This window comes from Gymnoscopelus microlampas, assembly GCF_963454915.1.
Source record: "Gymnoscopelus microlampas genome assembly, chromosome: 21".
Classification (NCBI taxonomy): Eukaryota; Metazoa; Chordata; class Actinopteri; order Myctophiformes; family Myctophidae; genus Gymnoscopelus; species Gymnoscopelus microlampas.
The window spans coordinates 10,403,492-10,419,513 of record NC_139958.1 but is presented as its reverse complement, the minus strand read 5'-3'; the positions used below and the strand labels follow the sequence as shown (position 1 = coordinate 10,419,513).

Sequence of the window (16,022 nt, the reverse complement as noted above, 5' to 3'; positions counted from 1 at the left end):
TTCCCAGCTGAAGAGCTGGTGTTGCATGTTGTCCCTCCCCCGATCACTCTCTCTTCCTTGGGATAGTTCACCCCCAAAAATTACTTTTTTTCCGATTGATTAGTCACCCCATGAAGACCTTTTTTTTTTGTCGCATTCCTAAGCCAATAATCAAATTATTGGCTTAGGAATGCGACAAAAACAAAAAAATATCCATGAATTCAAGTCTCCATGGGGTGACTAATCGATAGAAAAAAGTAATTCTTTGGTTGAACTATCTCTTAACTCCAGAAGAAACTTACACGGCAAAATTCTCAGTGTTAACTCATTGAGTGCCCAAATTATTTCTGGCTATTTCTGGCCAGTACGATTTTGATATATATATATTTTTTTAAGTAAAAAAAAAAGTGCTTAGGAAGCGAGATACAGCCTTTTTCAGTTATAAGTTAAACAAGGAGTGGATGGAGCTGCACATCTTCAGATAATGATATCTTGGGTTCTAAAAAAAAAGTTTAGTTTTTTTTCCCTATTTTTTTCAAAAACACGTGAAACACGTTAATGGCACGTTGCACCATAGCGTTAAAACACGTGAAACACGTTAATGGCACTCAATGAGTTAACACATTCCATGCCAGAGGTTAATCTCATAATGTACTCACCAGTGCCAACGTTTTATTGTTGTTTTTTTGTTTTTTTCAAGTTGCCATAGACCTCATTAAAATCCTTAAGATTGAGCTCTAAACTGTTTGTAAACATCGCGGAGATCTGACTGCTTCGATCAGTGAAAATCCCATGCAAAACGGAATCGCCATCTTCTAGTTAGTCAATGTGTTAAAAAGCACACGTGTAACTCTTTCTATAATTACTGAAAGATCGAACGAACAATGATGATGAGATTATGTGTGAGAGAGAGAGACAGAAACAATCAGGGGTTTGCACGTTGTGTACGTGTGCATGTTTGTACGTGCACGTGGCCATACATACTCTCTCCCTCCTTCCTGTCAGAGCCAGAGGCACCGTCTCCACTTCCCGTGGCTCCTCCCACTGTGATGTCACCAAGGGGCGTGTTCAGGTTGTCAATGCTGCTGGCTGCTGATAGGCAGGAGGGCGAAGGCGAGGGGGAGATGCCCACGCCCCCAGTGGCGCCCGTACTGACCACCCCAGCACTCACCTGCCAATGTGGAAAGTAGGGGTGTAACAGTTAATCAATAATAATAAAAAAAACATATTGATTTTGAATGTCCAAATCGAGTACTTAACCCTTTGAGACCGGGAACGCAGCATCTGTGTGTCATTTTTAGATTTCTTTGGGCTATTTTTTGAAAAATAATGAAAATGTGTTTTCATGTTTTTTTCATTTTTAGCGGACATTAGTAACTAACATCTTTGCTTCTGGGGGTCCCTGGAACTAAATATTTGACAAAATTGTTTGTGTTAAGAAATATATATATTCCAAGATTTTCACGAATTTTTCAAAAATAGCAGATATACAAGCTCATAGCGCGGCACTCGGTGCCGCGCTATGAGCTTGTAGATCTGCTATTTTTGAATAGCCAAAGAAATCTAAAAAATGACACACAGACGCGTTCCCGGCCTCAATGGGTTAACACATTGGGTCGCCAGAGTTGTATTAAAAAAAGTGACGTTGAGTGCCAGAGATCTCACCGCCTGTAACCGCTACGCTGTTTACAGCTGCAGACTCCACGACGAGCACCCGGTTGTAAACAATATATGCGTGCACGGCGGTGGATGGTCCTGGCTAACGCCTCGGAACAATAACATCTCTCACGCGAGTCACCACGGCGGAGTGATCTCGGATCGAACAGGACTCGTTTTTTTAAATCACGGTTTTGGCACCCACGGCCCTATTCTCGGGGCGCCGTCTTACCCATTATCCCTAAACTTCTTTGCCATTTTTTTTTACTATTTTGAAAAACATTTTCAAGTAGTTCAAATAGCCAATCTACATCGACACATTGTGAGCTTGTAGATTTGCTATTTCAACTATTTGAAAATGTTTTTCAAAATAGTAAAAAATGGCAAAGAAGTTTAGGGATAATGGGTAAGACGGCGCCCAGAATAGGGCCGCCAATGTGTTAAGTACGCATACCCACTCATGATTTAGACCAATAGTTCTCAAGGACGCCCCCAGCCATCCTTGAGGGGGTTCCAACGTCCAGGGGGTCCCCACTTCCAGGGGGTCCCCGGTTAAATTTTTGATAGTTAGGAACCAAATGGACCCTTACGGTTCCATTCGTATACACTCTCAGAGTTATGGGGGTCCGTGACCTAATGCATACAGTACCAAATTGGGGCTCCTTGACATTAAAATGTTTGAGACTTTAGTGTGTACACGATAATGGCATTGTCAACAGTGTCAACCCTGTGCCACAGTCTCTCCAGCTAAAGCGCTTCAAACAACTCTCCTTTCGGCTTTTTCACCTACAGTGGTCACCTATTCACATACGCACCAGAGTCTCTGAAAGGTACCCACCATAACCCACCATAACCTTAGGTTGTGAAAGGTTGGGGGTGTGGCTATGCCTTGGGGGTGTGTTTTAAGTTTTTCATTTTAGGTGGACAGTAGGTGGCAGAAGAGAGCAGAGGAAAGCAATTACTCTACTTGCAGTTTATTTCTTAAAAGCAGAAGTCATTAGAGAACTTATGAATGCAGACAATTTATCATTGAATTAATAAAACAAACTTATGTACTAGAGTATTTCCAATTTCCAGTACTTGTACTTTATTTTATACATAGGCTATTTGAAAATAGCTGATCTACAAGCTCACAATTTTCACAATGCTATTTTGAAACATTTTACACAACAGTGTATTTTCAAACATTTTACAGTGGTGTAAAGTAACAAATTACATTACACAAGTACTGTACATAAGTAAAGATTTTAGGTTTTTTTTTTTCTTTACTGGACTATTTCCCTCTCTCTCTCTTTCTCTTGTTATGCAGAAAGTCCTCTTTCACACGTTATGTCAAAATCGTCACCTTATTAAACTAATGGCCTAAGTCATTTTTTGAGGAAATTATATTTTTGCCTAAGTCAGGTCCTCATGACACTAGCCTTATATAAACGTTGGCTATTTAAAAATAGCCATGTGATGCGTTGTGAGCTTATAGATCTGCTATTTTCAAAGGATTTTTATATATTTTGATAACCTGTGAAACGGGACATTCTACATGTATTTTTATGTGGTATATGTGGTGGCTTTTACTTTAAGTAAAATATCTGAGTACTTCTTCCACCACTGAAGAACAACAATTAAAGAACAGAGGATAAGCCAGTGTTTTTCTCATTCTTTTTTTTTCTCTCTCTCTCAGTCATAGGAGACAGCTGTTGCGACCAGTGTTGCCAGAGTTTACGAGAGAAATAAGCAAACAGGTCTATGAAAACAAGCCCAAAAGAGATTGATTATTATAGGCCACATGAGCACATTAAACCTATATGCACCTCAAGTTCTCAAATAAAAAGCAGCAAGCTTCTACCAATATTTACAAGCAACTTTACAGAAAAACAGGTTGCTTATAATAAGCAAACATGGCAACGCTGGTCGCGACCCCTTCCTTTCATTCAGTGAGAGAGGATCATGGTTAACATATGCTAATAGACAGACAGTGGCTTCAAGCTTGGCCATTGTTGTCACAAAACAAGTTTGGCCACCTTCACACACAGTTAGGTAGGCTACAGTCAGCAGGGAGAGGGGGTTGGGGGAGAATTTAGCTTTTTTTGAAATCATGTTCTCAGTGGTGGAAAAAATGCTCACATTAGCTCAAGCACCCCTCTCTCTCTGTCTTCAGTATTAACTGGGTATCAACTGCCTTTTAAGGTCAACCCTAAATGCATCAAATTTTCTCTGATGTGATGTTTTAAGTTGTATGTATCTTTCTGATGCTTAAGTAAGAGTCCCTCTTGTGGTTAAAGCTGATGTCCAGTGATTTTGCGGCCCGGGTTTAAATCCCACGCTATGAGCTTGCAAATTCCATGCGGAATGTCCAGTTTTTGTTACCACAATATAAAAATACTCTGTTACAAGTAAAAGGCCTGTGTTAAAAATGTTACTGAGTAAAACTACAAAGTACTGGCATCAAAATATTTTCAAACATTTTACACAACAATGTATTTTCAAACATTTTACTGTGGTGTAAAGTAACACATTACATTACACAAGTACTGTACATAAGTAAAGATTTTAGTTTTTTTTTTTTCTTTACTGGACTATTTCCCTCTCTCTCTCTTTCTCTCTACTTGTTATGCAGAAAGTCCTCTTTCACACGTTATGTCAAAATCGTCACCTTATTAAACTAATGGCCTAAGTCATTTTTTGAGGAAATTATATTTTTGCCTAAGTCAGGTCCTCATGACACTGGCCACCTCTGGTAAAATCGCCTATCTCCTAATTGAAAAGGATCATGCTGTTCACGCCCCTTTTAGTATAATGGCCTAACTCCCTAGTGTGACTTAGGACAAAATAGGCCTTTCGTTTGGCCTAAGTCACATGTTTTTGTGACTTAAGCCAAATTATTTACTGATTTAGGCCATTTTGTAATTTGTTTTGCTTTTTATTTTGGCCTAAGTCAGATTTAATCCTATTTAAACCTATTTAAATCTCTTATGTTACATAACTGACAGACAGTGTTATTTCTATTTAAATAGTCATAATTTGTTATAAACATTTTGGGTGAAATGATTAAGAAATATCATATAGTTTTGTTCTGGATCAGTTTTTTATTTTTCCTGAAAACCTTGAAAAAATGACTTAGGCCATTAGTTTAATAAGGTGACGAAATGTAAAATAGCAGATCTACAAGCTCACAACGTGTAGCTTAGTTCTGCTATTTTTAAATAGACAACTTTATATAAGGTTAATGGTTAATGTATGTTTTGTAATAATAATCAAAATCTACAAAGTAACTAAAGTTTTCAAACACTTGCACATCGTGTGTGTGTGTGTGTGTGTGTGTGTGTGTGTGTGTGTGTGTGTGTGTGTGTGTGTGTGTGTGTGTGTGTGTGTGTGTGTGTGTGTGTGTGTGTGTGTCTGACTGTGCAGTGTGTGGGCACAGACAGACAGACAGACAGTAGGGGGAGGTAGGTAGCAGATAGCAAAACCGGTTATGTTAATGATATACTGTGTAGCCTACACTACAGTATTCCAAATAAGCTGAGGAACTCTGCTATCAGGTTCCCCTCCCCCCTACAGTACCTCTGTCCCCACCACACCGTGGAACCACACATTACTGCCGGACCCCCGGCAGTAACTCTGAGGACCCTCTAGGGGTCTCGGACCTCCTGTCGAAGACCCCTGATTTAACACACTCTCTCTCTCTCTCTCTCTCTCTCTCTCTCTCTCTCTCTCTCTCTCTCTCTCTCTCTCTCTCTCTCTCTCTCTCTCTCTCTCTCTCTCTCTCTCTCTCTCTCTCTCTCTCTCTCTCTCTCTCTCTCTCTCTCTCTCTCTCTCTCTCTCTCTCTCAAAATGGGGGTCCGCGGGCTAATAAGTGTCAATTTGGAGGTCCTTCACATGAAAAAGTTTGAGAACCACTGCTCTATATCTCCCCCCCTTGCACTTTGGCTAATTAATATTGACTGTTGTAAGTGAAAAGGTTAAGAAATGTTCAAAAAGTTTACTTTATTGTTTCAGTTTCTGAGAGGCTGCAGCCAGTGTGTGCAGTTCAGATTTATGTTGTTCCTGTAAGGATAATTATTGTTCCAATTCCAAATATGGAATCTGTAGCAGCAAAATACTTAAAAAGATAAAAACTGTTTTCTATTGTTCCATTAAATTGGATTCAGTTCTAAAAGGCTAAAAACTGTACACGTCTTTTTTTTTGAGGGGGGGGGGCACGGGGAAAGTAATATAAAGTAATATGTAATATATTACTCTTGATTCCAAGTAATACGTTATATAATATTATTACTTTTCAAAGGAGTAATAAGTAATACAAGTAGGTAACATATTACTCTCCTAAGTAATATAGCCCAACACTGATTATAAAACATATACATTAACCACTTTAGCCCTATATTATACCACGGCCATTAGAAAATAGACGATCTACAAGCTCGTAGATCGGCTACTTTCAAACATTTCAGTACTTTTACTTTTGGTACTTTAAGTATATTTTGATGCCAATACTTTGTACTTTTACTCAAGTAACATTTTGAACACATGCCTTACTTACTTTTTTAAAATAAATTTTGATACCAAGCGCCATCTCGTGGCTGGACGGCCACACTACACTTTCTAATCATTTCAATGGGAGGTGCCAAGAATCTGTGGGCGTCAACTTTGAAAGGTACCTAAAGAAACCTTTGAAAACCTCTGATGTCCAATAGGTGGCCGTTTGAAGATCGTGCATGAATGAACAGGTGACCACTGTACCAGCCTAAGCAGATGGCCACCTTAGCGCATTGGTTCTCAAAGTGGGGTCCGGGGACCCCAAGGGGGTCCTTGAAGGGGTTCCAGGGGGTCCCCAGCAAAATGTGTGAATATAGCATCACAATCATGTTTACCTTTTAGACTTTGGCTATTCAAAAATAGCAGATATACAAGCTCATAGCGCGGCACCGAGCGCCACACTATGAGCTTGTAGATCTGCTATTTTTGAAAAATCTTGAAGATTCGCGCAAATCTTTGAATATATTTCTTATAAAGCAAACATTTTAACACAAATCTTTGCTTCTGGGGGTCCCTGGCACAACATATTTTCAGATGGGGGTCCGCGGCCAAATATATATCAATATGGGGGTCCCTGGCATGAAAAAGTTTGAGAAGCACTGCCTTAGAGTACCACCGTCTGGAATATCTGCCACTGACATATCTCTAAAGACAACAAGTCTAACAGTACTGTCTTTCCCCAAGCCATAACATTTCAGTGTTAATGGAGTGGAATGGATCCAGCTTGCAACAGCTTGTTGGATGGGACTTGCCGTCTGGCATCAGAGCCTGTACGTGGTACGCAGCTTAACCACTCGGCTATTTGGCACACCCAAGATCAGCAGTCTTTTGCTATTTTTGTGTCCGGCAGGCTGTCTGTCCGTCCGTATGTGTTTGTCCGTGAGCAGCTAATCTCAGGCACTGCTGGACTGATCAGCGTGAAACTTTGCACACACAGAGATAATATGTAACGATTTGTGTGAGTTTTGGAGAAAATGTGTAGAAGCAAAAGGTGTGTTTTGAAGAAAGCTCACAATGGCGGAAAATGTTTCACCGTACGACCTATGGTTCAAGACATGCAGTATATATATAGGCCAGAACGTGAAAGGGCTCTTTTATAGCACCACCATGAGGTTGATTTGAACGATTTGGGCAGAGGTTCTTCCTTGGAGTGTGTGTGTGTGTGTGCAAAGTTTCGCGCTGATCGGTCCAACGGTGCCGGAGATTAGATGCTCACAGACTGATGGACACACTTGACAGACAGAGTCGAAAACATAGTCTCTGGCCTTCAGCCGTACAACCTGCCTGAGACAACAACAGAATTCATTAACAAACAATGTTTAAATTCTGGCAGTCAAAGAGTTCATACAGTTTTAGCTTCCTCTTTTACTTTTACTTTGTTTTTATTATTATGATTTTGTTCTTTGTGCAGCACCTTGTACCATTCCATCAAACAGAAAGATCTTAGGTTTTCTTTTGTGCTTTCCGGTTCAATAAAAAAAAAAAGGTCTGGTTGCTGTACTGTGTTTTGATGTGTTCCTAATAAAACCCTGTCTTTGAAGGTATAAAAAACATCTCGTTCACGTCTCACCTCAGTTATTCCCAACTTGCGGGGCTTTGAGCCATGATTTCACATCAGCCAGTTCACCGAGTTACACTTAATACGAGAGCCAGCATTCTCCAGAAGACGGCACTCACAGGGACAATTTCACAGACAATGAATCCCAGTAATTCAAACCAAAATGCAGTGGTGCTGTGCTGTGTGCAGTGATGTTGCTAGGTTTTCAATGTAATGGGTCCTGGGATGCAAGGGTGGTCTTTTAGATGGGTCCCAGGGACATTTTATGGGTCCCCAATTACACGTCCCCCCCCTATCGTTTTCTTTGATCTCCAATCTCCATATCTTCTATGCGTGTGTGACTGTGTACATTATATCCTGATGCAGTGGATCTCAACCTTTTCAGGCAGCGACCCCCCAAAATAATCATATTTTAACTGGGGACCCCCCACCCTGAGGAATTAGGAGTTGAGGCACTTAATTTAGTTTGATTCAGTTCCACAGATACATATTGTGAAAATAGCAGATCTAGATCAGTGCGACCCGTTCCTGCTTTTCAAGACCGATACCGATATATATACATATATTAAAAAATCATAAATATATTTTTTCAAATGTATATGATTCTGTAGTATTAGCACACCTTATGGTAAGAAATACTAGTAGTGGGCAACAGGTGGATTTAACATACCTTTGACCAATAGAATACATTTAATCATAGAACCTTTTAATCATTATTATTATTTTATTTTGTATTATTTATGAATGTAGAATTTATTTTTACTATTTATTGTGTAGACTGAAAACACTGGCTTACAGTGGAAGTATTGGCAAATAAAGAAATAGGAATTCAAGAAATAATGAAGACAAATACTGACAATGCCTATGAACATTGGCTTGCAGTTATTGCACATAGTCAACATGCAATAATACCATTAGGCTTGTCATTGAGAAAGGAAAATAAAGTTGTCTTTTTGAGGAGAAGTGGAACCTTATAAGTCACTTTAAGTTTAGCATGAGGGAGAGGGTCTACCCTCTTCAGGGAATTAATTGTTATGATATCTCTAAGCTACAGAAAACATCCAGTTGCCTATTAAACATACACAAGACACAGACGATAGACAACCGGTTACTTACAGCTGCCATTAATTAGTGCTTTTGTTTGCCTTTGTGGTCAGATCGGGGTCAAATGCATAGGATCAACGAGCCATCGTTAACCTGCTAATGTTACACAGCTGATTGCATCACTCTGATCTCCAAGCAAGTGGGAGAACACTCTAAAATCGGGGATTTTACTTTGGCTGGTCAATTTAAGATGACAACAGCAACAAAGATTAGTAGTAGACCTGTATGTATGATGATCAGTTATTATTCCAGACAGTGGTCTATCCAAGACGTTTTAACACGTTTAAGAGCAGGTCCTCATGCCGTCTCTCTCTCTCTCTCTCTGTGTGTGTAGCGTAGACTAACAGCGAGGTGCTGCTGCTTCTGCCACACAACGCCGTTTAACCGAGTTATACTTCTCCAGTACAACGGTGTCTAACCGGAGAGTTATACTTCTCCACCAACGGTGCCTAACCGAGAGAGTCCATGTAGATCACAGCTGACAAATATTATATATTATCGGAGCTAATCGGAGCTGCGTCCCATGGACGCACTAGAGTTGTCATGAATGCGTCCTTTCGCAATATGGTGCGTCAGCGACGCAGGACGCAGGCCTACGAGCATCTCTGTGTGTGCACCCGGCATGTAATGACGGGCCATTATACAACAGGTAGTTCCGACCAAGCAATCTGATTGGTTGAAATAGCTTTCTAGCCGTGCTTCAAACCAGCATCATAGCACGGGCCTAATCACATTAATAAATCACTCCGCAGTGCAGTCCAGTCCGCACCTGATTAGACCATTATATGGCACAGCTGTGCTGTGAAGTCACTCTGTCCCACGGTAGGAAAACAAACAGACAGTAGCCTGACCCACCGCCGCCACCGGAGAACAAACAGCTATGCAAAATGGACTATGTTGTTAATTTGGTGGATTTACGGTTGATCAATGGTTAGAAGGTTATAAATATCCTCCTGTGTAAAGTAAAATGACTCCCATTTCGTTAACAGTCCAGTAGGCTATATGCTCCGTCGTACGACCGTGTCACGCGGCCAAAATAGCCGATCTACAAGTTCACAACACGTCGCCATCGCGACGCGTTGTCAGCTTGTAGATCAGTTATTTTGGCCGCGTGACACGGTCGTACGACGGAGCATATAGCCTACAGGAATTCATTCCACTACGCAAGCATTGATAGCTCAGCTGTGTTGATGAGACGGTGCCTCAAACTCAAAGCACTGCTATAGGGACTATTTAATGTCTCTCAGTCAAAAACTCTTCTCTTTACAGGGAAACGGACAATAGCGAAACATTTTTATTATTAATTGCCCCACAATATGAATACATTTGGATGTGTTTTGTTGGTAACTGTTGTATAATCGCAATATTACACTCGAGGGTGTGCTTTACCTTACATTATTGGCACTTCAGTGATGCTGGCGGAACTCGGCTGGCGCCTCGTTCCTGACCGCATCACTGTCGTGCCAATAATGACGGTAAAGCACACCCTCTCGTGTAATATTGCTTAATTAAAAACTCCTGTTCTGTGTCCTGACGGCTCATCCAGTTAGTACGTGTGTAAGGGTCTCAGTGTCACAGGTGCCAATTTGGCTCATTTGGATTGGATTGTTATTTTCTTTATCTAAATGTGCCAGTGATGTAAAGTAACTAAGTACATTTACTCAAGTACTGTATTTAAGTACAGTACTTGAGTAAATGTACTTAGTTACTTTACATCACTGGCATTTTGGGGTACTTTTACTTTACTGGAGTATTTCCAATTTGCTCTGCGTCGTGCATAACAACACGGGCACAAACATTAAAGCTCTGCTCTGCGTCGTGCACAACAACAAGGACACAAACATTAAAACTCTGCTCTGAGTCGTGCATAACAACAAGGACACAAACATTAAAACTCTGCTCTGAGTCGTGCATAACAACAAGGACACAAACATCAACATGAACACATTTATGTTTCACTCACAACAGTGGCCTGGGGTTTCAAACAGCTGGGCAAGGCATCTGGAGGCATAGCGTCGATCAAAAGAGCTCTGATGTCATCAGCCTGCGACAGAGAGAATGAGGAACAAATATAGTTATTATTATTGTGGGATCGCTTTAGCGATCACACTAATGTTATCTTCACTATTTATTATTATTCCTCCCTTTTTTGGGGTAATTTCAATGGAGAAATGCCATTTAGTGACGTCATAATGCTTAATGCCATTCTAGTCATAATGCATAATGCCATTCTAGTGACGTCATAATACTGATGTCATTGTATTGTGACATCAGTGGTGGAAAAAGTACTCAAATTATTTACTTATTAAGTAAAAGTACCAATACTGCAATATAAAAATACTCTGTTACAAGTAAAAGTCCAAAATTAAAAATGTACTTGAGTAAAAGTACAAAAGTATTGGCATCAAAATGTACTTACAGTACAGTACCAAAAGTAAAAGTACTAAATATTTGGCGGCTTGGGGGCCGCATGTGGCCACCAAGGCCGCCAGTTGCCCATGTATGCTCTACACCAAAGAGATTTGGTGTACAGGGGAAAAAGCAGAGCCAACTCAGTTCCATTATACTAAGTATATAGTGTTTAAGTGGTTAAAAAACATAGTCATGAAGTCACTTTGATTGTAGGCCTACCAGTTAAGTCATATCTTCATACTTTGTCATCACTGCCATTATGTTTAATATAGCACTCAACCTTTTAATTATGGTTCTGTACCCATAAAGAGATTAATATCCTGAATCAAAGATGTGACTGGGAAATGGGACTTGATAATCAGCAGTACGCGGTTAAAGGGGGATTTAGCCCGACGGTTTTCTTACCTTTTCTATGATATGATATCCTAGGACGAGTGGTACAGTAGAAACATGAATAATTCCATAACGAGTCAACCGCCCAAATATGGATTACTGATGTCATAGTACTGACAAAATTCAGATCATAGATTTAGCTGAAATAGACATTCAGGTTGAATAATGTCATTAGATATTCCATATAATGATGTCATCACGCAATTATATCACAACATCATTATGACATCAGATGTAATTGTCCTTTTAAATGTCGTTATTGTATTTTCTAACACAACACCATTCAGCAACTTCTGTGAATAAATTGCTCTGCTTTCTAACAACCTTTCTGCAAATTAGTTGCACTGATTCACAGTGGTGCTGGTGTGTGAAATGTTTCACTGGACGATACATCTGAAAGGACATGTTAATGACAGCCCAGCTGCTGTGGTAGTCGGACACAAGATGTACTCATTTGAAGGAAACTATCACAAGAACAGTGGTCAGATGGAAGTCCACATCTTTAACACAGTGTCTCTACGCTGGAGGACGTTGCCCCCATGGACAAATGGAAGAGGAGAAGGTCCCCCTGATGTTCCCTCCAGGCGCTGGGGCCACACAGCTGTACTTATAGCAGAGTGCGTCTACATCTGGGGGGGATATCCTTACTGCAACCTGCTCTATGGATTTGATGTCGACTCCCACAGATGGTTCAAGCCTGAGATTTCTGGAACTGTACCAGAGGCGAGGCACCGCCACACAGCCTGTGTCTTGGAGAAGGTCATGTATATCTATGGAGGACTCAAGGAGCGGACTGGAATGACTAATGAGATGTACAAGTTGGACACCACCACAATGGTCTGGGCTTTAATTAACACCAGAGGAACTCCACTACCTGTTTCATATTGTCACTCTGCCACCATCATCGGGACAAAGATGTTTGTATTTGGGGGCCGTGGGGTCCGGAGGGTCGTCAACAAAATCAGAGTGTTTGACACAGAGACCAACAACTGGCTGAACACACCTCCTGCACAGCCTCTCCCAGAAGGACGCTGGGGTCATTCAGCCTTTGCCTACAATGGAGAGCTGTACATATATGGTGGCTACAACCAGGAATACTTAAATGATGTGTGGAAATTCAGCCCAGTGACCTTCACCTGGTATAAGGTTGAACTCAAGGGAAACGGCCCTTCTCAGATGTATTATGGTGCAATTGGTGCATGTTGCATGGTGGGAGATCGTATCATACTCTTTGGAGATCCAGACTTCCATCTCTTTGATGGTCTGTATATCTTAGATTTAAGTCCAACACTGAAGACATTATGCAAGCTAGTAGTTATTCAGTACGGTGTGGAGCAGTCAGAACTTCCTCACGACATCAGGTGGGAACTGGCAGCCATGACTAAAAACCACTAGAAAGGTTCACATGCTCAGTGGAGCGCACATCTCTGCCAGGAAGTGTGACCAGTCTGGGGTTTGACTCTGTAATAGAGTGTCTTTATGTGAAAGAACAGCTACTGATTAGGAACATTATTTTCACCTGTGCTGATTACCGATATCCCCTGCACCTGTTATAATCCTCTGAAGTGTTTATTTTGTGTGAGATATAACTCTTTTTTTTTTCTTCCCACGATTTTGTAACCCCCTTTTTTTTTTACACCCAGTGCCAATTACTATGCAATCCTGGGCACTACCTTCCCTCTGCCAACCTAGGGAGGCCAGGGCCGAGCTCATGCCTCCTTCAATGCATGAGAGCCAACTGACCTTCTTGTTACCTGACAGGGGGGAGTTTCCCTGGTTGGACGTAGCGCGTGGAAGGAACACGTTATTCCAACCAGAAGCAAAAATTTGAGTTAAAAATGTTGCATAAAAAAAATACATGTATTCAAAGATTGCATGGACATCCAGGCCACAGTTATGAATAATAAGGGTGTCTTCTTAAAGGAGTAGTTCACCCCCAAAAAACCCTGCATGAAGCCTTGAATTCATGGAGTTTTTGTTTTGTTTTTGCGCATTTTGTCACATTCCTGAGCCAATTGGAGACTTATTATAGGAGACTCTTTGAGTTTCCTACCAGAGACCTCGCCGTCATCAAATTATTGGCAAATTATTGATAATTACTAAAAGAAACGACATTAATTCAAGGCTTCATGGGGAATGTAATTGATAGTAAATACGTATTTTTTTGGGGTGAACTACTCCTGTTAAACAGATTACTGGGTTAAGAAAAAATAGCAGCCCTATACGAGCTTGTAGATCAGCTATCCTCTACACCAGGGGTGATGCAACTTTGATGATGGAGAGGGCCACTATATTCCCACACTCACTCCAGAGGGCCACATTGCATATGCTGTCGGTCAGACACCTCTTATCTCCGTATTGTAACTTTTCGTAAATTAATGCTGTACTTCGCCATTCTATGTCACACAAAAGTAGCAAAAATAGCCGATCTAAAAGCTCAAAACGTGTCGCACCGCGATGCGTTTTGAGCTTGTAGATCTGCTCTTTTTGCTATTTTTGAATTGGAATCCAGATTTCTTTCCCTATTTTTTAATTGGAATCTAAAATTTCAAATGCATTTAGTTATACTTATGTTAACTTTATGAACTTAAATACAAATACATTGGACATAAAAAAGACAAAATAATTTTAATACTAGTCCTTGAGCTACTAATATAGACTGAAGTAATTAAAGCGGGTCATGTTTGCATGTTTGGAATTGTAACAGCTGGAATCAATAATATATCAGTATTCTGATATTAAGCTGCGGGCCGCATTAAGTGAAGGTGGGGCCAGACGAGTGGTACAGTAGAAACATGAATAATTCCATATAACGAGTCAACTAGTCAGCTAAAAACCAGAGCGTATACATGGTGTGCTAGATCGCGTATTTTAATCATTATAAGTCTCCCTCCTGTCAGAGGAGTCATTAATTCACACAGAGAGTGTGTCTTTACCACAATATGCCCAAATATGGATTACTGATGTCATAGTACTGACAAAATTCAGATCATAGATAGCTGAAATAGACATTCAGGTTGAGTAACGTCATTAGATATTCCATATAATGATGTCATCACGCAATGATATCACGACATCATTATGACATCAGATGTAATTGTCCTTTTAAATGTCGTTATTGTATTTTATAACACAACACCATTCAGCAACTTCTGTGAATAAATTGCTCTGCTTTCTAACAGCCTTTCTGTAAATTGATTCACAGTGGTGCTGGTGTGTGAAATGTTTCACTGGACGATACATCTGAAAGGACATGATAATGACACCCCAGCTGCTGTGGTAGTCGGACACAAGATGTACTCATTTGAAGGAAACTATCACAAGAAGACCAGTGGTCAGATGGAAGTCCACATCTTTAACACGGTGTCTCTACGCTGGAGGAAGTTGACAAATGGAAGAGGAGAAGGTCCCCCTGATGCTCCCTCCAGGCGCGGGGGCCACACAGCTGTACTTATAGCAGAGTGCGTCTACATCTGGGGAGGATATCCTTACTGCAACCTGCTCTATGGATTTGATGTCGACTCCCACAGATGGTTCAAGCCCGAGATTTCTGGAACTGTACCAGAGATGAGGTTGTACCACACAGCCTGTGTCTTGGAGAAGGTCATGTATATCTATGGAGGACTCAAGGAGCGGACTGGAATGACTAATGAGATGTACAAGTTGGACACCACCACAATGGTCTGGACTTTAATTAACACCAGAGGAACCCCACCACCTGTTTCATATATTCACTCTGCCACCATCATCGGGACAAAGATGTTTGTATTTGGGGGCCGTGGGGACCTGAGGGTCGTCAACAAAATCAGTGTGTTTGACACAGAGACCAACAACTGGCTGAACACACCTCCTGCACAGCCTCTCCCAGAAGGACGCTGGGGTCATTCAGCCTTTGCCTACAATGGAGAGCTGTACATATATGGTGGCTACAACCAGGAATACTTAAATGATGTGTGGAAATTCAGCCCAGTGACCTTCACCTGGAATGAGGTTGAACTCAAGGGAAACGGCCCTTCTCAGATGTATTATGGTGCATGTTGCATGGTGGGAGATCGTATCATACTCTTTGGAGATCCAGACTTCCATCTCTTTGATGGTCTGTATATCTTAGATTTAAGTCCAACACTGAAGACATTATGCAAGCTAGTAGTTATTCAGTATGGTGTGGAGCAGTCAGAACTCCCTCACGACATCAGGTGGGAACTGGCAGTCATGACTAAAAACCACTAGAAAGGTTCACATGCTCAGTGGAGCGCACATCTTTGCCAGGAAATGTGACCAGTCTGGAGTTTGACTCTGTAATAGAGTGTCTTTATGTGAAAGAACAGCTACTGATTAGGAACATTATTTTCACCTGTGCTGATTACCGATATCCCCTGCACCTGTTACA

At 41.0% G+C, this 16,022-nt stretch overlaps 1 protein-coding gene across 1 annotated transcript in view; it reads right to left on the bottom strand.

The window, feature by feature from the left end:
- Positions 1–16,022, bottom strand: part of LOC311037078 (poly [ADP-ribose] polymerase tankyrase-1) — a gene marked incomplete at its 5' end in the record, with an annotated part of 67,321 nt that overhangs the window by 13,138 nt on the left and 38,161 nt on the right. The window contains 2 exons of the mRNA XM_084046145.1: positions 964–1,150; positions 10,791–10,871. Of these exons, the coding sequence (XP_083902271.1) occupies positions 964–1,150; positions 10,791–10,871 (268 nt within the window). The remainder of the gene's footprint in view (positions 1–963; positions 1,151–10,790; positions 10,872–16,022) is intronic.